Source organism: Chlamydotis macqueenii, chromosome 1 (genome assembly GCF_036417535.1).
Source record: "Chlamydotis macqueenii isolate bChlMac1 chromosome 1, bChlMac1.mat, whole genome shotgun sequence".
Taxonomy (NCBI): domain Eukaryota; kingdom Metazoa; phylum Chordata; class Aves; order Otidiformes; family Otididae; genus Chlamydotis; species Chlamydotis macqueenii.
Window position 1 is genome coordinate 83,824,709 of NC_141556.1, and position 27,927 is coordinate 83,852,635.

Genomic DNA, 27,927 nt, shown 5'->3' on the forward strand with positions numbered 1-27,927 from the left:
ACCATTCTCTATAATTACCTCCCTTTATATCATACTCTTCCTCTGCAAGCTCTCCCTCTGTTTTTATAATTAGTTGTTTCTCAGTTTCAGTCAGGCAATCCAATAACAATTGTATGTCACGCCAGTCGGGATTGTGTTGTTTCACTATAAATTTAAAATTTTGTGCTGTATTTATCGGATCATTTCGGTATTCTCAGGCAACCTCTTTCCATTCTTTCAGATTGACACCCGTGAATGGGATTTTTATCTTCACGGTTCCTCCATCCGGATTTACGGCTTCACGGAGGGATGCCTGTAAGACAGTCTTCCGTCCAGTGCGTGAAGACACTGGGCTACTTGGAGCCGTAGTGGGGGGGCTCTTGTGTATCCTTGTGTGGAGGCAGGCATTTGACCTTCTTTAGAAATAGTTTGTGGGATGTCCCGTTCGTCTGGGGGTGGATTGGGAGCCCCGGCAGAGCCCTGTCTCCCTATTCCATAAGATGGGTTGAATAAATCACCTAACTCGGGCTCTTGTTCCTTGTTTAGTTTAGAACATCTTTGTCCAATACTACATGCGGAACAACTTTCATTTACGCTCTCTCCTATCTTCTCTTTCTAGGGCTAGTACCATAGGATCTCGAGGGGGTACTAATCCGCAGTCTCTCTGCCATTCAGGTTTCTCCCGAAGGACAAAAAAAAAAACATGGCTGCATATGATACTTCATCCCATTTTCCTTCACTTCTTAGGAAAAACAATAGTTGCAGAAGAGTGTCATAATATAACAGTCCTCCCTCCTAAAGACATTTCACTTAATTCTCCAGCTTCTATAGAGGCCACCACTGATTGCAATACCTAACCAATTTCTTTTTAACTTCGGTACCTCCTTGTCTTTGAGAAGAGCAGCAAGAGCTTTCCCTGCTGACACTTTTCACGTAGTAGATTGACCAGACATTTGCCGTTTTAGTGCCTTGTTTCTACTGCGCAGCTTGGACAAAGATCATTGCGGCTTTCGCGGTTCAAGTTGTGCAGCGAGGCAGAAAGCCTCCCCGTCCCGATCCCCGGAGCTCTGTGGGAAAGAGCAAGAGAAGAGCCGCGAAAGCTTCAAGTGCGGCCAGCTCGCGTGTGGCGGCGATCATCCGCCATTTTTGGATGAAAAGTGCTGGTAGGACAAATCATACAGAGAAGTGAAGAGTCTCTGTAACAACTGGATGATTGCAGCAACAATCAGTTTTCCAAGCTGTCCGGGGTGCTGAGGCACTAAAAGTGAGGATGTCTGGCGACTGTCCAACACGAGAACCGGCTGCTCTGAAAGCCCTTCCTGCTCTTCACGTGTGCTTTCTAGCAGATCTATGGACACACACACGTCGAGCCTCTTCACTGTCATACACAGCTAGCACGCTGGCAGTTACCGTCAACTTGGAACCAGCTACGCAGAAGAAAGTCGCCCTCCAACCGACGAACAGCAGATGATCGCCGCCACACGCGAGCTGGCTGCACTCGGAGCTTTCGCGGCTCTTCTCTTGCTCTTTCCCGCAGAGTTCCGGGGATCGGGACGAGGAGGCTTTCTGCCTTCGCTGCACAACTTGAACCGCGAAAGCCGCAATGATCTTTGTCCAAGCTGCGCAGAAGAAACAAGGCACTAAAACGGCAAATGTCTAGCTAATCTCCCACGTGAAAAGGGTCAGCAAGGAAAACTCTTGCTGCTCTTCACTCGCTCTTGGTAACGGCCCAGAAGCATTGCAACTCTTTGCTTCTCTGGATGATTTGCCCACCAACACTTCACATCAGCTAAAGCTGGCTGCCCGGAGGAAAAGAGGCTATGAAAGATCGTAGAAGGCACGATTGTTGCCGCACGAGAAGTGCCTGCTCCGGAGGCTTCTTGCTAGCAGCGCTAAAGGCACACGAACATTGTATCTCTGTGCTTTCCTGAACCGATCCAGTATACATGTCTAGGAAATTTTTTTACCAATTCCTATGCAAAATAAGCACAATTCGAAACAGATATTCAGGAAGATATTAATAATAAATATTTAGGCTCAGAAGTTGAAAGAATTGATGGAAATTACTTAAAGAACATAAATACAATAAATTGTTAACCTGTCAGGAGTTCTGTGCTCACAAGAAAAAAATCTGATATCAAAAGAGAAATGACAGAACAGTTATTTTTAATCAGAGAGAAGATACATTTATAGCTTTGATCAAGCAATGTCACCCTCATCAACCTGATTTAAACACTTAGTGAAACACTGGATTCTTCCTCCCCCTTTACTGTGTCCTTGGCATTTATTAAAAGCAAAAAGGAAGCTTCTGCAGGGAGCTGTTGGGTTTGGTTTGTTGAACTTTCACACTTGGCTCTAGCATTATCAACTTATTCCCAAGAGCTGGACCATGACAAGTAGAGAAGATCTTAAAGTTAAGCATCTAGTGATATTCAGTTCTTAAAAAAATGCTCTGAGTAGAACATCTAAGAATGTAAACTTGAAAAATGCTGCATTTGTCATTGCTGCTTGAGGGAAATTTTGAAGATTTGAATTAAATTTTTCTGTTGTTCTCCTCCTTCCCTCACTACTGAGTGTCACTCCCTGTGCACTTCTCCATTTTGTCTTCTTCCTCATACATCTCAATGGTGTGATTAAGACAGCTAGAACAAACTGCACCTCACAATCTTTGTTGTCAGCAATTTTGGAGGGTGAGAATAAAGCTGCTCCCCTTTACTTCTGGGAGAAACATTATGCCCTGCAGCTCAGTGAGAGGGGAACTGGTGTTTGTCAAGTGCTGGAGAGCAGACAGATCCAGTCCTGACTGCTAGCTCTTGGGGCATATTTTCTGTCTTCATTCTTCCAATACATCTGCTGGCATTCAGAGGCAAAAGCATTATTTCACTCTACATTTGGCATTTTCTATTCTCACCTCAGAGTGTTTTAATTTACTAAAAGACTAGGTCAGATTTCAGCAACTTGCTGCCAAGTGTTTAAATTTTGGTTGAAAAGATGAGATCAACTTTTGTGGAAAGAACTTCCACAAAACAGGGAGGACTATGGTTCACCTATGGGGTGACCAAGTTAAAAGAGATTTTCACACTATTGTCTTACCAAATCCTTGTATGGATCTGTAATACTTGTTAAATTAATGAACTCATTGCTCATAACAAAATAGCCATGAACCTGCTTTCACCAGTCATCGCAGCAAGTAGTCAGCCACAGCAAGCCAAGGCAAGATGGGCTGTCTCCGACTGCCAGTCGCTCGAAGGGCAGCGCTTTGTGTGGTCATGACCAGTCCTATGCCTTAGCACTGCCCAGGACAACATGATCACTGCAGAAAAACTCCCGCTCATGTGCCATTTAAGAAAATTATGTGTGAGGTGAGTATCTGCTAGGAAACTGCTGAATCCATAGCTCCTCTGTTGTGCATTGGAAGAACTGGAACTGCCTTAATTTACACAATCTATGCCACCAGACCTCAGAGTAACACAGCTGTTCTTGCCATATAGGAACTTCCCCCATGCTAAACAGAGTGAGAAATGAGTCCGTACCAACTTCACTGCCTCTTTTATGACAAGAAGGGTAGAGTTTTGTAAGGAACAAAACCGGTGACTCTGTTCCCATGACTTCTGTTCCTCAGAGTGGTAGTAGCACATATCACCACCTTCCCACCTCCAGTTTGCAGGGCAGAGTAGACAGTTCTGGCCTGGAAAAGGAAAATCGTCACTCTGTTTCTGTTCCCAGGCTGTCCCTCACAGAACATAGCTGTTGGCCTGTGATGACAAGATCCGTAGGGACTAAGAATGTTTGAGATAGTCCTCATTCAGTCAAAATCCCACTGTGGTCCCAGAACGTTCAGCTAATGAAAGAGATGAAAACAGAATAATTCCCCTATCTCTCACATCCCTTTAGCACTAGGAGGAGTTCAGGTGTTGTCTAATTTTAGGAGTCTGCAAAGGTGACATAAGTGAATACATCTGGATTCCCACTTTACTTAATGGGCAGAAGTAGAAGTGCCTCACACATGCTTTCTCTGTCGTATCAGTTGTCTTTTTTTTTTTTTTTTGCAAGGAAACATACTGTGTCCTTGCATTGCCAATTTATCTTCATTGACTAAAAGGGAAACCTAGACAGTTAGCTTGTTTGTGGAGCAATATCTGGACAAATGAAGTCCCCTTTCCCAACAGTTACAATAGGATCCCTTTGCTCGATGTTTCTACTCCTCAGAGTATAGTTTCTGAAGAGAAGTATTTGGCTGGCTGGCTCCTGTCAGATGCCATTTAAATAACCAAGCTGTGGCAAACTGATTTCAGGAACAGCCCTGCACTGGGCACAGTCAGGAGACAAGGAGTGAACAAAGAATAAACTCTCAGGTTGGTTTAGCTATGCTTCACTGCACACCACTTCTGACTGCAGGAGATTCCTTCTTATGTGGGGTCAGTACTAGCACACTGTCCTGTTTGTGGACTGCTGTTCACAGAATGCAGTAAGCTGTTTAATTCTCAGGCACTACTGTAAAATTGTCTATTAGATGCAGATGAGGATGTAGCAGAGATCCCTGAACTAGTGCTGATGGGAACTGACATGTGCAGAAGGCATCCTTACAGAACCCTTTTCTTTTGAAAACTAAATCCTGAAACCCTGGTACCGCTATCAGGCCCCACGCCAGCGCACATGTGGCCAGGCTGGATGCCTCTTTGCTGGAGCTGCATGAGGCAGACATGCTCATTGCCTACTTTCTAGGTGGTCACATCTGAGAAGATACAAGGTCACCTGAGGAAACACATCTGAGTAGACATAGGAGACACATCTCATTTCCTTCTCTGCCACATTGAAAGATAAGATTTCATTCAAACTTGGTAATTTACCATTATATTTAAGGTTCTTTCCCCCTTCCAAGCACAGCTGATTTCTTATTGTTTGCAGCATATTTGAGAAATTTGCATGCAGTTCATTCTTTGTCATGTTGAGTTCTCTAAGCTGTGTCTTGTAGTCCTTGGGAATCTGGAAAACTGAAATTCACAATAAGACATCTTCCAGTGCTGTCCTTCAGAAAGGGTCGGACACAGATAGGGAATGACTTAGCAGATCATTAGAGATAAAGAAGCCATTTGGAATAAATGTTATTCCTCTCCGAACAGTTGCATGTAAGGGCTGCTGAGATGGAGAATATTTGCATAGTACATTTCTTATTGTTTGGCTGTGAGTGAACAACAAAATTAAAGTGTCACTTTTTATCATATATTTCCAATGTGTATCCAGCATTATCAAAGGGGAATTAACTTGATTGTTAGTCAATACAGTAGGATTGTGGATACAGTTTTTAGGAGACCAGATAACAGCAGTCAGATCGAGCAGTGAATCTCCTACTCCACCCCTTTGCAGCTCTCCTCCATGTTGCTCATTTCTAGCCTCATCACGTCGAGAGGTGAACAAAGATGCTGTGGCAAAGGAAAATATCTGATTTGCCTGCTTTATCTGCTCTCAGCTGAACCAGAAATTGCACCTGAAGGAGATGTCAGTCTCATGTTATTCATTAGCTTGAGCCCTTCAGCAAACAGAAATGCATTAATACTTACATAAAACTGTCAGGGTCACCAGTGCCATCAGTAATGCCAGACACAGTGTGAACAAAATCAGGACTACTGGCCAGCAAGAGCGGGACAAAGTGGGAGGCCCTAGAAGAAATTCAGTCATGAAATGGAGGTGTGATATGAAGGGAATAGTGAACACATTAAATCACAGCCGTCATTGAGGTGCATTGGTTGATAGATAATTGCTTTTACTTTACAGTTGTATATTTCTACTGCAGAGTATCTGCACACAGCAAAAGATGCCCAAACAAAGTAAGAGAATGAGAGATCACAAAGGCTCAGTGGAGAACGTGGACAGCCTTGGTCCTTTCAAAGGCCATAAACTGTGGCAAGAAAGATATTAAGAAAACACAATATTGCAAAATCTAGAAAGTTGATTACTGAAAGTTGAAAACTAATGTGCTTTGTATGGTTGTGGTAACTTGTGGTATGTGGCATGTATCTGTGGTATTCCTCTGTTACTTTATGGCAGTTTGAGATTTCTAGCTAGGAATTCACGGAGATTTTTTTCTGTAATAAGGGTTACAGCCTAGATACAGAAATAAGAACTCAATTAGGAGAAAAATAAACAACCTTTTTCTGCGCAAAGGAAATTTTAAGTATGTGGGTCATCCAAAAGAGATCCTGTTTACAGGAACTGGACGATTTCATGGGTTAAGATGCACTGAAGGAAAGAGAAAAAGCATTCCATTTGTCAGGGAAGCACTAATTCTAAGGCCGGTATTAACATTGCCGCTATGTGAATGCTGTGGAGAGCTGCAACCAGCTTCACTTAATCCAGTAAATGCAGTAGAATGGGAATGTGGAGACATATGGATATTTTTAAGGTCATAGTGGTTCTGTATGTGCTCTGAGGCTGAAGATTAGGTGCCTGGAGAACTTCAGTAGTAGAAATTTGACTCACTAAGGCAGGCTGCTAAGTAGACTGATCTTAATTGGAGCTAAAGGACAAAAAAAAAAATTGTTCCTACCCCTACAAAGTCACAGTCTCAAGCTGAAGACTGAAAACATTTTAGTACATACTTTCTGGAGCTTTTACATGAGAAGAGACAAAGATTTTGTAGTTTGACTGTGAGATTTCATAAACAAATACAAAATATTTTCTGGGCAGCAATATGAATCAAGAGTAAGCAGTAGTTTTAGCTTTGGCTGTTTTATTCAAAGTATTGCCTCAAGAATTTATTTAGGTAAAAGTTCCCTCTACTGTACTTTGTAACCTCACACTGCTTGTGCTAGTAGCACAGCTGAAGGGGCCTCTAACTGGGTCCCCCTTCCTGTACAGTACTCCCATGATCCTAAAATTGATATATCTATTCATTGTGTTGTTTTTTTTTTTAATTTGATAATGGTGAAGTAATGCACAAACTGTACTGTGCCCTCTCAGAGTGGTACTTTCTCATCATGAAATATGCATTAACACAAAGAAAGTTCAGAATTTTTACTTTTTTTTTTTAGGCCGTGTTATATTTTGACAATGTTCAAAACCATCACTTAATATAGCCATGTTCAACCACATAACATGTTCATAAAATGCAACAGCACTTGAAATCACTGCTCTTTGATACAGAATTCCCCACAGAATTCCTTCTCAATCACAAGCAAGTTGTCCTCTTGTCTGGAAATCTCTGCTCCAGAGCCTGACTCTACGAACAGCTAGCACTTTCTATCATCTTTGTTCCCATAAATTGCACCACTCAAATCTAGAGCTCATCTTCACCACTACTCTTAAGCAATTAACAGAAATTAAATAAAAATAATTTGAAATTAGTATTTAAAATATAATATGTAAAATGCATTCAGTCCTTTAACAGGTATAGCCATTTCAAAGACCAATGCCTTAATTCAGGCTAGAAATTCAGAAGTTAAATAAAGTGAGCTAGTTAAAGCTAATTCAGTTCTGAGCTTGAATGAAAATGCATGGAGAAATTAAATGGAACTTGTCCACTTTAAAAATTAGTTCAAGTTAACTCTTTTGAGGTTTGGTCAATTAGGACTATTTGTGGACCTTAGTATAACTTTTAGTAACATGCTTTTCTATGAAATAATACGGCCACAATTTTAGGTATATTTTCCAAACTCTAAAAAGTTCAGGCAAAAATTACAGCAACAAAAACGAGGGCATATTTATAAGTAGTATAACTTTTCTGAGAGTAACAAAGCAAACAAAGGCCCCTTGGACATATAATTAAAAGTATTTCCCATCCCATCTACTTTAACTAGAATAAATCATAAAAGCTTCATAGATACTGCACCTTTTTCTTTAGTATCTTCAGGCTCTGTGATATTGGCCAGCTCATGGCTGTTTTCAAATTTCAAATTGGCATATGTTACTTCTTCTGTCATAGCTGTTAAAAAGCGTCAGAATAAAAAGGTAGAAAAAAATCTAGCGTTTGCCGCTAGTAAGCTAGGAAGAAAATCTACCCCTTCGTGAGGTTTTCTTATACTGGCAGACACAAATGGAGCAGCAGAGACATCGAAATACATCTGAGCTTCTGCAATCAGAGTACTGCCAAGAAAGGTTCCTCTCTCACTTGTTGCTATATTCTCTTTCTTCCTCTTTATCTAATTTCTACCCTTCCTGACTGTCATGTATTTCTTCCTGCCATTATTGAAGAAAATGCAGTCATTCTTATATAACTCTTCTCTTTTCATTAGAACTCTTCTTCTTTTGGATAGACAACATTTATTCTCCTATTACATCAGATTCAGGCATGAAACACAGTATTAAATACAATGTTTTTACAGCTTTGAGGCTGTCCTTCAGTTTGGGCAGTTGTGTTCAACAGCAGATTTGTGATCACACATTAGTTTCTGTTTCCTACCCGAATGTGCTGAAAGCAAGCCAGAAGGTGAACTTGCATCTTAAAGCTGGCAAATTGTGCTCTTATACAAAAGAAATAAGCACTTGTGCTCAAGGTTGGCACCTCAGCTAGCATATGTCAAGGTGTTGGTTCTTGCCTCCCATGCCATCTTCCCAAAGTGATCATTTGGCCTGGGAGCTCTAAGTCACTAAACTAGAAGGACCTGTTCACAAAGGCTACATCTCAGAAGATATTTTCTTCCACTGAGTTTTCTGACATTAATATTTTAGTTTCTGGAATAATTTTCTTTGTTTTTCGTTTCTTCTCCAGATCTATGTCATGAGGATAAGCATCCACTAACACCTGAATTTTGAGACTGTGCAGTAAGATGAGTCTTCAAGAAAATACATTTCATATATTTCCCTTGTAGAGATGGACACAGCTGTAGAAATCACCTTTCTCTGAGGTGAACAAACAACACTACAGAGGAAAAGAAATAACAGGGAGACCTGATTAGCCAAGGAGGGAGTTAATGTTTCATTTCATGAGAAATTTGCCACCTGCTCTACTGCTGTGTGCCTCCCCTGAGTCACTGCATTTCTCCAGAGAACAGCAATTCTTTGTTATCCTAGTAGGGTAGTGCTTTGCTGAGCTATTGCTATTAACCAAAGACTTGTCTAGGGCAAATTTTGTAATAGCTGGCATAACTGAGACCATGAGACAGGATATTGTAGAGCAAAATATTATGTTGATGCGAAAATATCAGTGATTCTACCTGGAGCAGAAAGGCAGACAGACACAATCATTAGTGAAAATCAGAGCAGGAGAACAGACTATCCAAGGAGTTTTAAGCCCCTCTTTATGATGTTTCTTAATAATTCCACAGTTGTGAAACCTTAAATGCGCATGATGAAAGCAGGATGTTTCTGGTACAATTTGTGCAATTTAGCAAAAATGATGAATGGAGCAGAAATAGATTACACACGCACATTGCCACCTGACTGATTAACATTAATGGATGTAAGGCTTATGTACACTATTCTACTCCATATTAGGAGTGTAAAGTGTTCTAAAAATGAGCAGGAATATAAACTAATCCTCTTTGTACTTTTAGATCTGCATAACTGAGACTTAGGCTTTCATTTTGCATTTTACTGAGAAAATTAACCAAATACTATTCTTTATATCAATATTAAAATAAAAATGACTAGTCTAAATTAACAAAAGAAATTTAGCGTGTTCACATACTGAATGAGAAATTATAACCATTTGAGAGAAACCATACGTAAAGTCTAAAATGAAGAAAGTAAGATAAGGCTCTAATAGAAAACCTATATAGTCATCCTATTGTAGCATGACTACTTGTCAGCTGAGAAAAGTTGTCTCTTCTCCATTTCTTAACTGACCCTTCTGGCTGTTTGAAGTATTTGAAAATGGCATAAATGTGAGAATTTCAACATTTGATCCAGGCAGCTGATTCCAACAAACTTTTGGACTTAGAGGAAGAAGCTGTTGCGGTTTACTTAGTCGGTACATCATTTGTTGTGCTACATCTTAAAATGTGTTGTGAAGATCTGGAAGGCTACAAACATCATTTGCCAGTTGGCAGCACTGAAGGTAAATTGCAGAAAGATTTCTTGACTGAATCTAAAACATGGAGTGCTTCTAATTTGTTGTGAGCAAATACAGCTACATTTCATTCTCCTGAAAGTCTAAAGGAACAGGAAAATAAAAATGGGGTGAAATTCAATATTGCAAATGGCAAGGTCACATATATGGGAACTGGTAGGCAGAACTTTCTGAATCAGAAAGGGATCCAAAAGAGAAGGACCTGAGTATAATATTTCCTGTGAATTTGATTAGCAACTAGGAATATACTGTGCCTATTAAGATCTCATACCAGTTACATCAGAAGTGTCTAAAGGAGAGGTAGTGAAATTTAAGGGCTGGTGCATAAAGCAGTAGTGATGCCACATCCAGAATACTCTGCATCATTGTTCTGACCACCACACTTTAAGAAGCATGTGGTTTGTTTGGAATAGCTGAAGAGAAGGGCTATCTGTAAAAACATTTGGATGTAGTTTCTATCATGTATTCAGAACATGACATGAAATTATCTTAGATTGTGTATCCTTGATAGTTAAAAGACAAGTAAGATTATTGTAGGAGAGTGTTGAAGAATGCCTGCCCAGAAGTAAGGGATTATAACCTAGTTTATTCATATTTTAGAACTTTAAGTTAGAATAAAAATTTCTTACATAGATTAAATGAAATTCTGTAATAGCTTTCAGATGGGAGTATCCATTATAAATCAGTCCTACATGTAAGCTGATCTTACCCTTTCATCTTCCCTTTTGGAAGAACAGGCCTTTCCCAAAATACAGATTGATAGTCATACATAAAGTTCATGAATTTCTATTGTACTCATAAAAACTCATGCAAAGTCAGATATCATGGGAAGGATCCATTTAATTATAAGGCACTTTTAAAAAAACTAAACCACAAAACCACTATTACAAAAGTAAAAACAAGAAAACAAGGTAATTAAAAGTATCCCCAAACCAGAAGAACTTATTAGCTGCATCCCTATATCTCACAGCTTCTCATCTAGGCATATAATATATTGCAACTGAGGCAACATGTGCCTTCAGAAGAGCTAGGGAAGTGAAATAAATGTATCAGATCTGCTGGAATATACTTAGGCCAGCAAGCTAGGGTGAATAAGATCAACAAGCTTATGGTGCATAAGCAGTTCTCCTAAAACTCAACAGCAGAGAAAAGTTCAATAGCACAAAATAGAAAGCCATGAGCTTGGAAGACTGATAGATAAAAGGACCGTTTGGAATAGTAAGTTCATCTGCTGGAAATGACTGTGACAGCTGGTCACAGGATATATATGGACCACTGCATCCTGTGAGCATGATAAACTTTGGGAAATGTGTTCCTAACAGAAACAGAGACAAGCTGGTGTTCAGGCTCTGCTTCATCTGGAATCCCCTTGTGGTTAAAGCATCTCTGGACAGAAAAGACAAACAAAAACTAGAGTACAGAAAAAGCCTGTGCTCTCTTACAGCAGAAAGACTGAAAATCTTGTCTCATTTAGTTTGGCAGAATGCCATCTGGAAAGGGAAATGATGGGCCTCTTGTAGATAAAGAGGAGTTAAACATGAGTGAGGAATGAGTAATTTAGATCTGTGTGATCTGACATCTTGTACAAAGGCAGTGACCACAGCGGGAAGAGCAGGAGAGGATGCCCTCAGCTCTTTTGCTTCCCACTGTCCATAAGGGCACCGCAAAGTGAAATGGGGAGTTTATTAGAGTAAATAGAGCCACCATTGTTTCTGGTTTACCGTATGGCATTGAAAAGAACCAATGGTAGAAAGAGAGAGTTTCAGCCCTTTCTGCTAAGGCTGGCCCTGTATTTCTGAACACTGCTGAAGAGCAAGAACATGCTTCCTGCTGCTCTTTGGTTCAGCCAGTGTCAGACCCTGGTGGAATTTAAAGTAACCTTGTTGCAAATGATCAAATCATATTATGACTTTACAAGATTCTAATAGCTTGAAGCCACAGGTCTGATGAGACCTGAGCCTGAGAAATCAACACTGGGTCTTAATGGTTGGAAAGTTTGAGGGCTTCCAGCTTTGTTTAACTAGTTCAGTTGATATTTCCTCTTGTACATCTCCCCTTCCCTATTAGATAATGCTGATCTTTTTTTTTTCTTTTTTTTCCTTCCCCCCCCCCCCCCTTTTATTTTTTTCTTCTTTCTTTTGCTTCTTTCTAGTCTGGAATTCTGCTTCCCTTTGAACTCTCAAGAATTCCTTTTTCTCCAAAAAGTTACCACACATCCTAGTGTACAAGTATTTATATTGTGTCGTATTTTGTTTGTCGTCTATGTTATTCAGTTCAGAACAAAAGAACAAAATAACAACAGAAGTGGTATTTGACACATGTTTCAGTGCAACAGGATAGGACAAATTTCTGGTTGTCTGAGCATTGAGTCATTTAAGTCAAGAAATGGCTTCAGGATATTATACTTCTCAGAAGAACAATGAGTTTCTGCAGCCCCTAGCAGCTCTTCTTTGGGAAATGATATTTTTCTGTTGTAAATTCCCTTTTCCTTCATTAAAAAAAAAAAAAAAATATTTGGGGGAGACAAAGATCACAGCCAACATTATTTAGAACACCTTTTATTAATTAACAGTTATTATTGGTAGAGCTAAGCAGTTATTACTAGAAGCATATGGCTATTCACAAAACACATGCTCTTGCTTGCCTTGTGCAGGTCACATGCTCATTCATAGGAGCAGCAGTGAGGCCGAGTATGGCAGGACACTCGGCAGCAAAAGGGCGTATTGATGCACTGGTGGCTTCTAGGCAGGCGTTCAGACTGTAAACATGGACAAGGAAATTTCAGAGCAAAGCAAAACAGCATATTTCTCTATGGCGATTGTCAAAAGATACTTTGAACATAAGAAACTGCTAGCAGGCATAATCATCTGCAAGGGAGCGGCACACCAAAGGAAGAAGTTAGTTGCCTCACCTCTCAAGAAGAGGAATATTAAGAGGAATATTAAACAATCAGCCATAAGAAGGATTGCACGTAGGAGTGTCACTTTCAAGTGCGAAGAAAGCAGAAACTCTTGCACCACACTGGCAAGTCAATGCAAGGGCTGTCCGGCATGCAAGGCTCTTGCCAAATCTAGCGCTATGGTCTAAGGGTACAATAAAAGCCCTTGCAATGATGTGTTGTGCCTGGGGCATGCCTCGGGGTTTTAGGCAGCAAAGTGTATAGAGGGAGGTCAGGAGATAGCAACTGCCTCTTGCCCAGTGAGAGAGAGCACCCTGTCAGTTGAGAGTTTTGTTGAAACAGCAACACTTGGCACTGACCCAGAGGGGAAGAGTCTGTGGAGGGATTGCTCAGGATCCTCGGCTGTTTTTTGGTATTTGAACTCTAGAACCCCAGAGCTGAAGCAAACATCTTTTGCTCTTGGAATCCCACAGCCTGTTCTGCCAGCGGGAAGGTCCTCTTTGGGGTCCTTCAAGTTGCAGCCCAGCTGCACCCTGTAGCAAGCAGCTGCCCTGGGCTTCAGAGGACCGGCTGGAGGAGGGAAGGCAGGATGAGACATGTGGGCAGGAAACATCCTATCAGATGAAAGATGAATGTCCTCCTCTCAGGACAGTCAAACTTGCCAGCCCTCCCTGGACCCCAGACAGAGAGTCCTATAATGGCATCTTATTGCTGTGGGCAGGACATGGGGCTTTTTATGCTGTGTATTGGACTAGCATCTCCTGGCTGGCCAAAGGCATGCAGCTGGAGGCAGCCAGAAAGCTCTGCAAAGGGAGGCTGTAGAGCAGCCCTTGCTGAGAAGGAAAGCAGGAACCTGACTAGAGGGCAACTGGCCTTAATGGAGAGCACCTGCCTCCAGGTCAATTTTGCACTTGATCTGAAAGCAGCTGCCAAAGGATGGGTGCAGGCTGTGAGGGATGGTGAGGGTGAATGATTCTGGAAGAGCAAAGGGACCTTCGTGTCCTTCTTGCACAGTCCCAAAGGGGAATATGAGACCATATGTGAAAGAAAATTACTTTTTCTAATGTTATGTTGTTGCAGGCAGGCCCTGGCAGCCATTACTATATGGGTATTATAATAACATGTATGGGAATGCAAGTGGGAGCACCTTGGAAAGAGTCAGCTCAAAGCAGGGACTCAAGAACCTTTTGAGACCTTGTGGTCTCCTTGAGCAAACCAGAAGTAGTAATAAGCAGTGCTGGGGGATCTGAGGAACACAGAAAGAAAGGAGGCACCACTTCAGAGCTGTGAGGAGAACCCAGCTTCAGCTGCCTCACTCGTAGATATCCTTGAAGTCCCTTGTTTTCTGCCAAACTCTTGGTAGAAACCTCAGGTCTGAAATCTCAGGCTAGCTGAAATGCAGGTTTTCCATCTGTACAGTTTTTTCGACTTCACTCTCTGATATATTGAATGGACCTCAAAGATTTGTTCGCTGCGTGTACTGTCTCTCTTCAGCAGGGAAATGTTTACACCTAATAGCTGAAATACTGGTCTGTATGGATGGGGAATAGGACCTATCCTCTTTGAATTGCTGGAACTCCCGAGACAGTTTCTCCACAGCCGAGACGAGGGAGGAAGAGAGAGTTTCTTCATATTGCTGGAGCTGACTAGCCAGTTCATCCACTGTTGGTCCCTCTCCATCTTTCCAATTCAGTACTGCCAATGAATTGGCATATGATGATGGTACACTCTGTAGAAACTTCTGCCACATGAGCCATGTGCACTGGACTTCATCTGCATCTTTGGGTGATTCCTCACTGTCTATGTCACTATAAATGACTTCCAACATGGCTAATTCCCTTAGGTACTGCATACTTCTCTCTATGGTGGCCCACTTGCCTGCGTGAGAGGTAACATCTTCCTTGAAAGGATATATTTCCTTCATACTTGACTGGAGTCACTTCCAGAGGCTGAGAGCTTGTGCACCTTTTCCAATTGCTTTGTCGATGCCCTCTTCCCTAGAAAAAGATCCCAGCTCTTTAGCTTCCTTACCTTCCTCTTTACCTTCCTTACCTGGAATTACAGGCTCTTGGCCCCACTATCCCAGCATCGGAGCAGCCAGGTGACAAGGTGCTTGCCTGGATGATGACTGAAATCTTTTTGCATATCTCGCAACTCACTCAGGGATAGGGATCAGGTAGTTTCAGTCTCATTTATGATTTCTTCCTTTTCTGCCTCCTCTGCTCGTGGTGGTCCTGGTCTTTCCTCATCCCTTACTAAACGAACAGACTTTCGCTTCCAAGATTTCTTCTTCCGCCTAGGAGTGACCAATAGCGACATGAGTTGATTCTCTGATTCAGCTGCGGTGCTGGTGGCTGGGGTTGGAGCAGTCACAGTGCCTGTCACTGGGGCTGGAGTAGCTGCACTGCCGGTAGCTGGGGTTGGCATAGCTGCAGTGTCTGTTGCAGAGGCTGGAGTAGCCACAGTATCTGTTGGTTGATTTTCCCTCCCTTCTTCCTGAGGGTGCTGCATAATGCTGAGCAGTGTTTGGTAGATACTAGCCAGTGCCCAACACAAAGTGAGAAGTTGTGCCTCTTTGGAATAGCCATGGCATTTTCCTTTCAAATATTCTGTCACTTCATCAGGATTCCGTAGTTGTTCGGGAGTGAAGTTCGAGATTATTGGAGGTGAGAGGTTCTCTAGGTACCTGCCCATATTCTCCCACATGCCATGCCACCCCTGCCTGCTGGCTTGCACATCCCTAGGATATTTGAAGTTCTCAAAAGCTGATGTGACTAGCTTGAAGGAAAAAGGGAAGGAAAAAGAGTAGGGGAAAATATCCTCCCCTGACTTCCCCATAGATTGGTTCTCCAGGGAGAAAAAGAAAAAAGTACAATTATTAATACTTGTGAAATGGCACCCAAAGTACGGAGTTGCCAGCAACGCTGAAAACAAGGACCAGACTGATTTCATGACCAGTGATGTTATCATATCATAAGTCAGTAGTGCCCAGTACAATAAAATGAGAATTCTGATCCGTTTCCAAGAAGTTATAAACAGCACCACAGGAAATATGTGATGCAACTGAGGATTTACACAACACAATCATGTGAACACGTAGTACAACATTGTGACCAGGGACTCTTAAATAAAAACAATGACCACTTGTAACAACTTTAATGCGCTCTGGTCAGATCTGTCACTACCTCAACCCTTCATGCCTCACGTTGGGCGCCAAAAAGACTGTGATGGTGTAGCCCGAATTACCACACAGTTTCTCGCTCACCCTCCCCCTCCCCAGCAGGATGGGGGAGAGAATTGGGAAGAAAGGAAAACTCGTGGGTTGAGATGAAGACAATTTACTAAAATAGCAAAGGAAAACTACAATAATAGCAGAATATAAGGATATTAAAATATACAAAATGAACAATGTACATTTTCTCACCACCTGATGTCCCAATGACCGATACAGCCCTTCCCGAGCAGCGACCACGGAAACGAAACCAAGCAGCAAGTGAAGGAGCGAGAAAAGGGAGCCACCAAGGTAGAGAGAATGATGCCAACGAACAAGAGAGAGATATGGATGCCAGGAAGGCAGATGCCCATCCTGGCCAACCCTCACTTATTTACTGAGCATGACGTTTATGGCATGGAATACTCTCTTTGGCCAGTTTGGGTCAATTATTCTGTCTGTCTTTCTCCCAGCTTCCTGCATCTGCACATTAGCGAGACTTGGAAAGCCAGACAGTGTCCTTGGTCTCATTAACAACAACTCCTATCATCAGGGTGTTTTACCACCATTCTTCACACACGAAATCCAAAACACACTGGCTACTGAGAGGAAAATTAGCTCCATCCCTGCTGAAACCAGGACAACATCCTAGAAAGTCTGCATTCTAGGGTGAGACAAAAATGGCCCTGTGAAAGAAAACGGAGTCTGTTCAAGCAGATGCCTAGGAAGGAGAGTTGCAAATGCTGATCTTCTGTATGGATTTCTGAAGCTGTATTTCTACCAGCCAGACTTGTTTTTCATAGGAAACCTTTTTTTTTGAGAGCTACTTCCACATCTTTGTTCCACAGGCTGTACACCAATGGTTTCAGCAGGGGAGTTACCACTGCGTAAGTGACAGAAATTAGAACATTCTCATTCAGGATATACCCAGGATTTCAGCTGCAAGTAGATGATGGAGGCACATCCAAAGTGCATAATAACCGCAGTAAAGTGGGATGCACAAATGGAGGCGGCTTTCCACCTTCCCTCAGTGGAAGGAATCTTCGATCTTCAGGACAGTGTCAGGAGTTAGAAGGGAAGAGAGCAGAATCAAGCTGCAGAAAAATGCAGCCAAAACACAAATGATAAAAATAGCCAATTCATCTAGACAGTTCCTGGCACACACAAGCTTAAGAAATAGTGCCAGATCATAGAGGAAGTGGTTGGTTTTATTCTGCTTGCAGAAAGGTAATTAATGCATGGCTCCGCTACTGAGAACAGAAATCCAGTCCACGCTGAAAAAGTTGCCAGCCAAAGGCAGAAGCTATAGCTTATGGTGACGTGGTAATTGCAAGGGCCTCCAGACTGAGGCATAACGATCCTATCTCGTTGATGAGATTGAGCATGCAATTGATGCATCAAAAGCCAGGGAAAAAACATCTAGATAGCATGTCCCATGAAGGAAAGGACCTTTTGCTTTCTTACTAAACTTACTAGCATACTGGGGACAATGACAAAGGTATACTATGTCTCTGAGAAGCAGAGAGCAGAGTGGAAGTACACGGAGAAATGGAGAGAACACTCAGCCCTTATTATGACCACTATATGGATATCGCTGGTGAGAGCAGACAAATACATGAAGGAGAACACCAAAACCAGCAGAATTTGTGCAGCGGAGAAACAGGGAAATCCATTTTTCAGGAAGAAATCAGGAAGGATTCTGTGACCCCAGTTTCAGAGGAGGCTAAGAAGCCCTTCCCTCTGCTGCCTCCTCAGGTTGCTGATGTGGTGAACTCTCAGCCCAGGACCTCTGCTGCCTCTTCTAAGAGTGGGGTTTTTTGGGGGGCTGCATTTCTGTTTGAAATACCACCATGGCAACTGCAGGGGCTGCAGGCACATGTAGACTACTGAGTGTGCCCTGCCCTGAGGTTAAGCTAAACAGCCAAGGCATAGGAAACTACAAGCCATGACATGAGAAATTGCCAGACATGGCAAGTAACAGTGTGAGAGGTTGACAGAAGTTACGGATAGCACCATGAAGAATGGCTGAGTTTCTCAGGTGGATAAAGGGCAGTTTACGTGAGAAATCATTGCACTGCCCAGATAACTGGAGGGAGGTACTGGTGGCAAGAATTTTGCAAGGCCAGCCATAGTTAGGTTCTCTGAGTAATACCATATAGGGCCAAAACTGCCTAGAGAGCAGTATAATAAATCTCAGTTTAGGTATCAGATACATTAAAACTGGGATCAAAAAGAAAAAGCGGGCAGGTTGTTTATACGGGAGGAGATGGTGGTAGAGAGTGGGAGAGACAAGGAATGGTGTAATAAAGTATGCAACTCACGACCTGGGCTGTCCAAGAGTACCTGCTGGGCATCCATGCCCTGGATTACTATAATCTAATCAGGATCATAAAGCAAACATGTGGTTCTGATCATGGAACACCTGCCAAAACAATTTATTTGGTCAGAAGATTTGGAAAGAGCAGGATGCTTTCAGTGGTTAGCAGGGGAAGATCTGAGACAGATGGATCAAGCGTACTGGTATCACCATACCGATGCCTGTTGGTATTGGCATTCTCCTAATCACTTCCTAAAAACAACCATAAGGAGGTGGACATCCTAGAAATTGCATCATTCTAGGATGAGACAAAAATGGCCCCGTGGAAGGAAAACAGAATGTGTTCAAACAGATGCCTAGGGAGAAGAGTTGCAAATGCTGGCCTTCTGTATGGATTTCTGAAGTTGTATTTCTACCAGCCTCTGTTCACTGAAGGTTTTCTTGCATAAGAATGATTCCTGAGGAGCACTTAATTTGCAGAACACACTGAATAGGCAAGATTCTCCTGTGATGCAGTTGATATCACAGCCTTTTCTTTCCATGACACAGTCAGCTGCTGGATTGGGTGAGGAGTTCTCAAGGGGTTAAACAGCTCTCTAACTGAGCCCTGAATGTGCTTTCAGTAAACTATTTTCTACCAAGGGTCTTCCTAAGGGCTAGCTGCATGTCCTTGTTTGTTTAAGTTATAATCTCCAGAGAAGGGAGTCATTATAGTATGACTAACAGAATGAAAAATGTCTTCATCCAAGCTAGATCAGGATTTGGGCCTTGAATATATCATAGAGACACATTCAAAGTGTCCCAGCAACCACAACAAGATGAGAAAAGCACTTAGGAAAGGCTTTTTGCTTCTTTCCAGCAGAGGGCATTTTGATTACAACGAACCATAAGAAAGCAGCATGAACAGGAATGAGCCAAATAGAACCATATGCTAAAAGTGAACATGAAAAATTGAGTTCCACTGCTGTTCATGCAAGCCATACAATCATAAGTGCCATGTCACAAAAGAAGAGGTTAATCTTATGGCCATAGAAACTTGAGTTAAATATGGAAGATGTCTCTCGTGGAGACAGCACAAACCCACTTAGTGCTGAAAAGGCCACCAGGTGAGTACAGGCTTTGGTGTTCGTAAGAGTGTGTTTGAAGGCTAGATATTGCAAAACAGCAACGATAACCCCTTGCTACTAGGAGGAAACAAACTGAGCATGAAGAACCAATGAAGAAAAACATCTGCATAAGACAAGGAATAAATGAAATGGTCTGGATTTCTTTTCAGAAATTTGCCAACACACTGGGGACAATGACTAGCTAATAACAGATCTATGAAAATGAAGGAACAGAGGGAAAGAAATAAATGGGAGAGTACAGTCAGTCATTATTACCATAATGGTGACATTTCTGGCAAGTGTAAGCAGGTATACAATGGAAAAAGCCAGGAAGAGCGCAAGATGTGCATCTAGAAAACTAGAAAAATTGACCAGGATTAACTCTGTTGTGAGGATTTTGTTTCCTTTTCTCATTTATGCAAAAAAGTTCTCTGGAAAGAATGATCGTAAAACAAAAGAATGAAATAATGGTATGGCAGCTTAATCCATTAGAAAAGCTGATCTTTTCCCACTATACCTTGAAATGATACAAGGACTGAAAATATTTCACACAGTCTTTCACGTGAGAAAAACTCTAAGACTTGCAACAGTAATAATGAATTACTGTAGCTTCTTACTTACCTGCTGCCCAACTAAGGTTCCAGAGGAGTTTAAGCCACGTACCTAATAACCTTGTGACATGGAGGTCTACAGACAAAGATAAAACTGATGAAGCTTACATGAAAATCAAAGGAAATAAGAACAAACCCAAGGCTGATATATTCTGGGAAGAGGAGGTATTGTTCCCTTTACCCAAAGGTTTGTTTTTAAACCTTTCCTTCACCATAGATCTCTGAAAATATGCGTCATGTAAGTGCAACTTCTCAGACACAATGTCACTGACCTGGTGAAACCTAACTCACGTGGGGAACCCCTGTATACTTCTCTCGCACACCTGACACTAATATCAGGTATTTTTTCCAGGTAGGGGGCAAGTCTGGAATGGAGGAGGGGAGAACGGGTGCTGGCACTGACACTTTCAAACTGCAGGCTTTGTCACTGCTTAATATGTCTTTGCTAATGACCCTCCTGGGCTGACAGACCCTGATGGGAAGGACCCAGGGGGACCTATGTCTGGGTAGCCTGTGGTTCCGGGATCCCATGACATGGGAAAGGAAGTCCTCTCCCCGAGAGTGGCAATGTGGGCTTGGGTCGGAGGGCAGAGGCAAGGGCTGAAGAGACAGCTGCCGCAGGGCAGGGCCAGGGAGGATAATGCAGAGGAGAGGCGAGCACTTGGCCCTGCAGCAGCGCCCCCCACCCCAGCCAGTGCCAAGAGCTGAGAACCCCTCTGCCATGGAAAACAGGTGCGGAGCTGGGGAGCAGAGCTGCTCCCTCAGCTCACCCGCAAAGGGCAGAGCCAGCGAGCAAGGAGGTGAGGTCACAGAGGAAGACCTTTCCTATTGGTCCCCGTCACCCAAGGAGGGCCCTTGCTCCTGCTGCACAGGTGTGCCAAGGGCCAGAGCCTGCGCAGGACAGGAGCTGAGCCTGAGCCTTTCTTCCAAGGGGCTCAGCCAAAGTGGAGGTTGGTGCTGGTCAGAGCACGTGGGGACATCCTGCCCGGACAAGGCTTGGCTAGCCTGGCCAAGGACAAGCGCAAGCAACCCAAGCCCAGAGACAGGAACCACCAGCGAGGGCCAGCAAGGAAAGCAAGGACAGGTGGTCAGGGCAGGCAGGGCACGGGAAGGCGCAGCGTGGAGAGACCCGAGGGAGAAGACTGCTAGCAGCATGTCCGGAGCAGAGGGGGTCTGCGTGGTGCCGGAGCAGGAGATGGAGCCTGAAGCGACATGTTCTGGGGACCCCTCCGAAGGCAGCAAAGTGAAGGTCAAAAAGAGCCGCTCCTCCCGGTCCTCCCGGTCCGGGCTGATCTTCCCTGTGAGCCGTGTAGACAGGCAGCTGCGCAGTGGTCACTTTGCTGAGTGCTTTGGAGCCAGGGCCCCTGTCTATCTGGCTGCGGTGCTGCAGTGGGTGACGCACAAGACCATGGACGTGGCTGGCAAGATTTCCAAGAAGAGCAAGCAGCGGTGCATTTCTGCATGGCACTTGGAGAAGGCGGTGCAAAAGAGCCCCGTGCTCAAGCAGCTCTTGCAAAGTCGTGTGCCCAAGCGCCGTGGCAGGGCTGTCCCCCAAAGCCGGCGTGTGGCCTCAGCCTCCAAAAAGAAGACGACCAAGAGCGAGAAGAGACGCCCCAGGCAAAGGGCTGTACCTGCCCGTGCCGCTGCCGCTGTCAAGTGAGAAGAAAGCAGAAGCCCTTGCCCCGCACTGGAAAGGCAAGGGCTGCTACACGTGCCAGGCTCTTGCCAAATCCAGCGCTATGTTCTAAGGGCGGAATAAAAGCTTTTGCAATGCTGTGTGGGATATCAGGCCTTGTGCTCCGTGTATCGTGGACTAACACGTTTCAGAAGTGGTTTCCAGCGGAGACCAGGGGAGAGAACATCCATCTCCCAAGGTCTTTAAGCCTCAGAGATAATATGCAGCACATAAACATACCTCTAAGACACTTGGGGAATGATCTCTGTGGAGCCACAAACTTCTTGTTACTGTGTAAATGATACTGCTAGAGATACTGATACTATGGGGAATTTATAAAACAAGCAGGTATACCTGGAAAGACAAGGGCTGCTACACGTGCAAGGCTCTTGACAAATCCAGTGCTATGGTCTAAGGGTAGAATAAGAGCTTTTCCAATGCCGTGTGGCACATCAGGCCTTTTGTTTGGCACAAGATAACCCGGTATTAGAAACAGATACGGGAGAGCATGTCCTTTAGTTTGACTCCTACTCACGTGTATTAAATGACTGCACTAGAATTTCCGTCTGTAAAAGGAATCGTATTCCCTGTTTGTTTAATCAGAAGGTAATTTTCCTAGCTGTAGGGCCAGACAGGAGTAGAGGAGGAGAGAATGGATGCTGACTCTGAAACTTGCAAAGTCCAGACCTTGTCACTGCTTACAACACCTCTGGTAATGGCCCTGTTGGCTCAGTGGCTTCCAGTCCTCTCCGCAGGTTTGTCCCCTTTCTGTAAGAGCACCGCTCTTTCTCAAGCATGAGAATGACAGGAGGAAGCAGGCACCTCCAAAGAAGAGGGGTTGTTTCCACTCTGCGGGGCGCTGTGGGAGAACCATTAGCAGTGGGACTGGGCAGTGAACAGGGGATGTGGACACAGGCAAGCTTTGACAGAGCAGAGGGACTCCGAGGGGGCACATCCAGATCTGCTGTAAATGGCATCAGGCATTTTCAAGGCATGTGAAGGGAGAGAAAATGGATGCAAAGGAAGAAAGGAAATGAGTGCAGGGAGGGAAAGAGGTCAGCAATGGCACACGGTTGCAGATTAAATGTTTTGGATGAAAGAGCATCCGGGAGCTATACAGAGAATTATCAGGGGCAACGTGGAAAAGTGGGAGAGGACAAAGTCCTGTATTTGCTGGGGTAAGACAGAGGAAGAGCTAGAGTTAGTGACTGGGAAAAGCCCTCTGTGTTATACCTTTCATGCATTAAAAAATGAAATGGGGCATTTTTGGTCTTTCCAAAAGGGTGACCATTATTTCTTGATCCTGATCGCAGTTTAGCAATCCCAGCCACAGTAATACATTTTTTGATTCAGTGTACGTGTTGGTTTTGTTTAGTGGGGGGGGTGTGGGGGGGCGGGGAGGGGCTACGGTGGCAACTTCTGCAGCATGCTGCTAGAAGTTTCCCCTTTTTCCACTGGACTCGGTCGGGCCTAGCGTGGACCCGCCGCTGGCCAGGGCCGAGCCGATTGGTGGCAGAATGTTCCCTGATAACGCCTCTGCGACAACATATTGAAGAAGGGGAAACATTTAAAAAAAAACCACAAACAAAAAAAAGAAGATGTGAAGATGCTGCAGCAGGGGGCAGAGAGGGAGAGGCGTGAGCCTTGTGGGCCTTGAAGCCCTCACTCTCTGGCCTCCCACCAGGCGGCCGTCTGGGCCTGATTCGACCCGGCCCGGGCTGGTTGCAAGAAGTGGAGAGGAGATGAGAAGAGAACCTGAGAGGCGTCTGCCTGAGCCGATCATGAAGAATTTCTTGTGAGAGGAACGGCTGCAGATGCCAAGGTCAGTGAAGACGGAGGGGGAGGAGTAATGCCGCTCCTGGCTGACATGCCCCTGCAGCCCGTGGTGAAGACCATGGTGAGGCAGGCTGTCCCCCTGCAGCCCATGGAGGCCCACGGAGGAGCAGAGATCCACTTGCAGCGCGTGGAGGACCCCACACTGGGGCAGGCGAATGCCTGAAGGTGGCTGTGGCCCGTGGAGGGCCTGCACTGGGGCAGCCGTTCCGGAGGGACTGCACCCTGTGGAAAAATGACCCACGCTGGAGCACTTCGTGAAGGACTGTAGCCCGTGGGAGGGACCCCACACTGGAGCAGGGGAGGAATGTGAGTTGTTCTTCCCCCAGGGAGGAAGGGGAGGTGTAAAGTGACATGTGATGTACTGACCATAACCCCCATTCTTGCCCTGTACCCCCCACTTGGTGGGGGAAGGAGGCAGAGATAATTGAAATAAGTTAAGCCCGGAAAGAGGGAGGGGTGGGGGGAAGTTATTTTATTCTCTTCCCCGTTATCCGGCTTTGGTTTTAATAAAAAACAAATAGTTTTCCCCAAGTCGAGTCTGTATTGCCCGTAACAGTAACTTTAAGGATCTCTTCCTGTCCTTATCTCAAACCTCGAGCCTTTTCTCTTATATCATCTCTCCCAATTCCCTGAGAGGGTGGAGCGAGTGAGAGGGAGACTGCGTAGCTGTGGCTCCTCTCCTGGCATCACGGGACCCTTCCCTGTGCTTTTTGTGCAGGCGGAGCCTTGGCCTGCTGCCTCTCTTACCTGAAGTACTGAATACAGCCATGAGAACCATGCACTTGTTTCAGGCTCTGGTAGCATATTGCCTGCATGGCAGGTCAGGCACAGCCACCGCTGCTGCTGTAGCATCTGTTTCCCGATTGCTGTCAGATAAAAGTTGAGATTTCACCCTTTACTTTGGTCAGGTACAGTTCCCTTCCCAGCCATTTCCTCATGCGTTCTTCCAGACACTTCTCCATCTACAACTTCTCCCTGGAAGAGCCATTTTTACTTGCTCCTCCCTTCCCTGTTGTGCTTCCCTTGCCATCTTAGGCGTGAAGTGACTCCTGTTGGATACCCACCATAAAATCCCTCCCCAAAGCCCAGAGGTTGTCCCCAGGGTCGAAAACAAACAGAGATTGCCGCTGAGAGATCTGCCATCAACTGTGGGGAGATGGAGATGGTGAAAAAGCACAATTGCACAGCATACCAAAAATGAGTGGCTGGAACAGTGGCTGGAAAGGTGCCTGGTGGAAAAGCAGCTGGGGGTGCTGGTCGACAGCTGACTGAATATGAGCCAGCAGTGTGCCCAGTTGGCCAAGAAGGCCAATAGCATCCTGGCTTCTATGAGGCATGGTCATAAATGGACATGGAGCTAATGGCCACTAGCTCAGGGGCCCAAGGCCATGCTGAAAGAAATCTGAAAGGCCATCTGATGAAAGTCCAGGAGCTTTGTTCCCTGAGGAGAGGCCATCATCATCTGGACTCAAGGAGATGCTGATGCTTGTCATGCTAAAATCAGGAATGATCCACTTTAGGGAAAGGAGATTTCTTTATTCCCACCTCTTTTTCACTTTTAAAATTCTGTCAGACTTTTAATAGGTTATAGTTTATGGCATGGGTGCCTTGGAAAAGGGAATTTGTCCCCTCAGTCATTTCAGCATTCCAGAAACAGCTACAATTTAGTGTGTTCACATTAGTGAACACAGCTGTGGCTGGCTCCTGTTGCTGAGAGGGATGCCAGCTTTTCCATTTCTCTTATTTTGAAAGAGAACAGCTGTCTCAACTGTTACATATTTCACAGGAAGTTTTCAAGAACCGTTACCTGCAGTTATTCTCCTGAACGAACATACAAGGCAGGAACTCTCAAAGGCTTGTGTAGGATGAGGGCTAGGGAGATTTTTCTTTTTCTTCTCTAAACTTATGCCAGGTAGGAAGGTGCAGATTTAATGGACTTTCCAGAGGAATTATGTGCTGGATGTAGTTTGTCATTTTGAAAAGCCCATCCCGGTTAGAAGCCTTGTTTCCTGGAAGGGGTGATCCTGCAGGCAGTTAATTCCGTGAAAGCTGATAGACCAGTGGAATATATGGCACTTTTTAACCATTAGACCTCCCAGTTAGATGTGTAAACACAGAGACCGGGGAAGACTTCTGAAAGCATAATTGTCAGCAGAAAGGGCTGCAGGAAGAAAGATATTTGACATGTGGGTAAAGCTGAAGGTGCTAAGGGCCAACACCCTGAGTTAGAGTCAATGCAAGAACTGCACTGCAGAGTGCAGATACCTCAGCTAGCTCAGTCTGAGGAACTGGCAAAACCACCCAAAGCTAGTTTCTGCACTGCAGCTGTTGTCATGTTCACTTCCTACATGACAGGTGTCAGGCTCAACAGTGTACAGAAGAAAAACTCTTCACAGGCTCATTCACCCTCCTGAGAAGGAAAACTTGTTGTTAACATGTTTTCTCTGGTTTTCTTTCTAATGATAGACTTGAAGCTCTAGCATCCTAAGGGTATAGGAAATACATCTATGGTAGGGAAAAATAATGTCTTATTAGATCAACTGATGTACTCAGAAAAAAAAAACCTGCTACACAATATTTTATTCTGAGTGCTAGTTAGAACCAGGAAGACAGACTAATTGGGTCAATAGTTGTGGTAAAACATACTACCTGCTTAGGGTGACTGTATATGCGGAAGAATAAGTAGTTAATTTCTTTTTAAAGACATACTTGAAGGGACAAGTGCATGGTTCTCATGGCTGTATTCAGTACTTCAGGTAAGAGAGGCAGCAGGCCAAGGCTCCGCCTGCACAAAAAGCACAGGGAAGGGTCCCGTGATGCCAGGAGAGGAGCCACAGCTACGCAGTCTCCCTCTCACTCGCTCCACCCTCTCAGGGAATTGGGAGAGATGATATAAGAGAAAAGGCTCGAGGTTTGAGATAAGGACAGGAAGAGATCCTTAAAGTTACTGTTACGGGCAATACAGACTCGACTTGGGGAAAACTATTTGTTTTTTATTAAAACCAAAGCCGGATAACGGGGAAGAGAATAAAATAACTTCCCCCCACCCCTCCCTCTTTCCGGGCTTAACTTATTTCAATTATCTCTGCCTCCTTCCCCCACCAAGTGGGGGGTACAGGGCAAGAATGGGGGTTATGGTCAGTACATCACATGTCACTTTACACCTCCCCTTCCTCCCTGGGGGAAGAACAACTCACATTCCTCCCCTGCTCCAGTGTGGGGTCCCTCCCACGGGCTACAGTCCTTCACGAAGTGCTCCAGCGTGGGTCATTTTTCCACAGGGTGCAGTCCCTCCGGAACGGCTGCCCCAGTGCAGGCCCTCCACGGGCCACAGCCACCTTCAGGCATTCGCCTGCCCCAGTGTGGGGTCCTCCACGCGCTGCAAGTGGATCTCTGCTCCTCCGTGGGCCTCCATGGGCTGCAGGGGGACAGCCTGCCTCACCATGGTCTTCACCACGGGCTGCAGGGGCATGTCAGCCAGGAGCGGCATTACTCCTCCCCCTCCGTCTTCACTGACCTTGGCATCTGCAGCCGTTCCTCTCACAAGAAATTCTTCATGATCGGCTCAGGCAGACGCCTCTCAGGTTCTCTTCTCATCTCCTCTCCACTTCTTGCAACCAGCCCGGGCCGGGTCGAATCAGGCCCAGACGGCCGCCTGGTGGGAGGCCAGAGAGTGAGGGCTTCAAGGCCCACAAGGCTCACGCCTCTCCCTCTCTGCCCCCTGCTGCAGCATCTTCACATCTTCTTTTTTTTGTTTGTGGTTTTTTTTTAAATGTTTCCCCTTCTTCAATATGTTGTCGCAGAGGCGTTATCAGGGAACATTCTGCCACCAATCGGCTCGGCCCTGGCCAGCGGCGGGTCCACGCTAGGCCCGACCGAGTCCAGTGGAAAAAGGGGAAACTTCTAGCAGCATGCTGCAGAAGTTGCCACCGTAGCCCCTCCCCGCCCCCCCCACCCCCCCCCACTAAACAAAACCAACACGTACACTGAATCAAAAAATGTATTACTGTGGCTGGGATTGCTAAACTGCGATCAGGATCAAGAAATAATGGTCACCCTTTTGGAAAGACCAAAAATGCCCCATTTCATTTTTTAATGCATGAAAGGTATAACACAGAGGGCTTTTCCCAGTCACTAACTCTAGCTCTTCCTCTGTCTTACCCCAGCAAATACAGGACTTTGTCCTCTCCCACTTTTCCACGTTGCCCCTGATAATTCTCTGTATAGCTCCCGGATGCTCTTTCATCCAAAACATTTAATCTGCAACCGTGTGCCATTGCTGACCTC

General features: G+C 44.6%; 1 protein-coding gene across 1 annotated transcript; it reads right to left on the reverse strand.

The window, feature by feature from the left end:
* Positions 1–1,871: 1,871 nt before the first annotated feature.
* Positions 1,872–7,988, reverse strand: LOC104487626 (C-type lectin domain family 12 member A-like). The gene is made up of 5 exons (XM_010130653.2): positions 7,808–7,988; positions 5,541–5,639; positions 4,830–4,973; positions 3,513–3,667; positions 1,872–1,952 (listed from the first exon to the last, which is right to left on the reverse strand). Exons 1-5 carry the CDS (start codon positions 7,896–7,898, stop codon positions 1,872–1,874), a joined length of 570 nt encoding a protein of 189 aa, XP_010128955.2. The 5' UTR covers positions 7,899–7,988.
* Between the last annotated feature and the right edge of the window lie 19,939 nt (positions 7,989–27,927).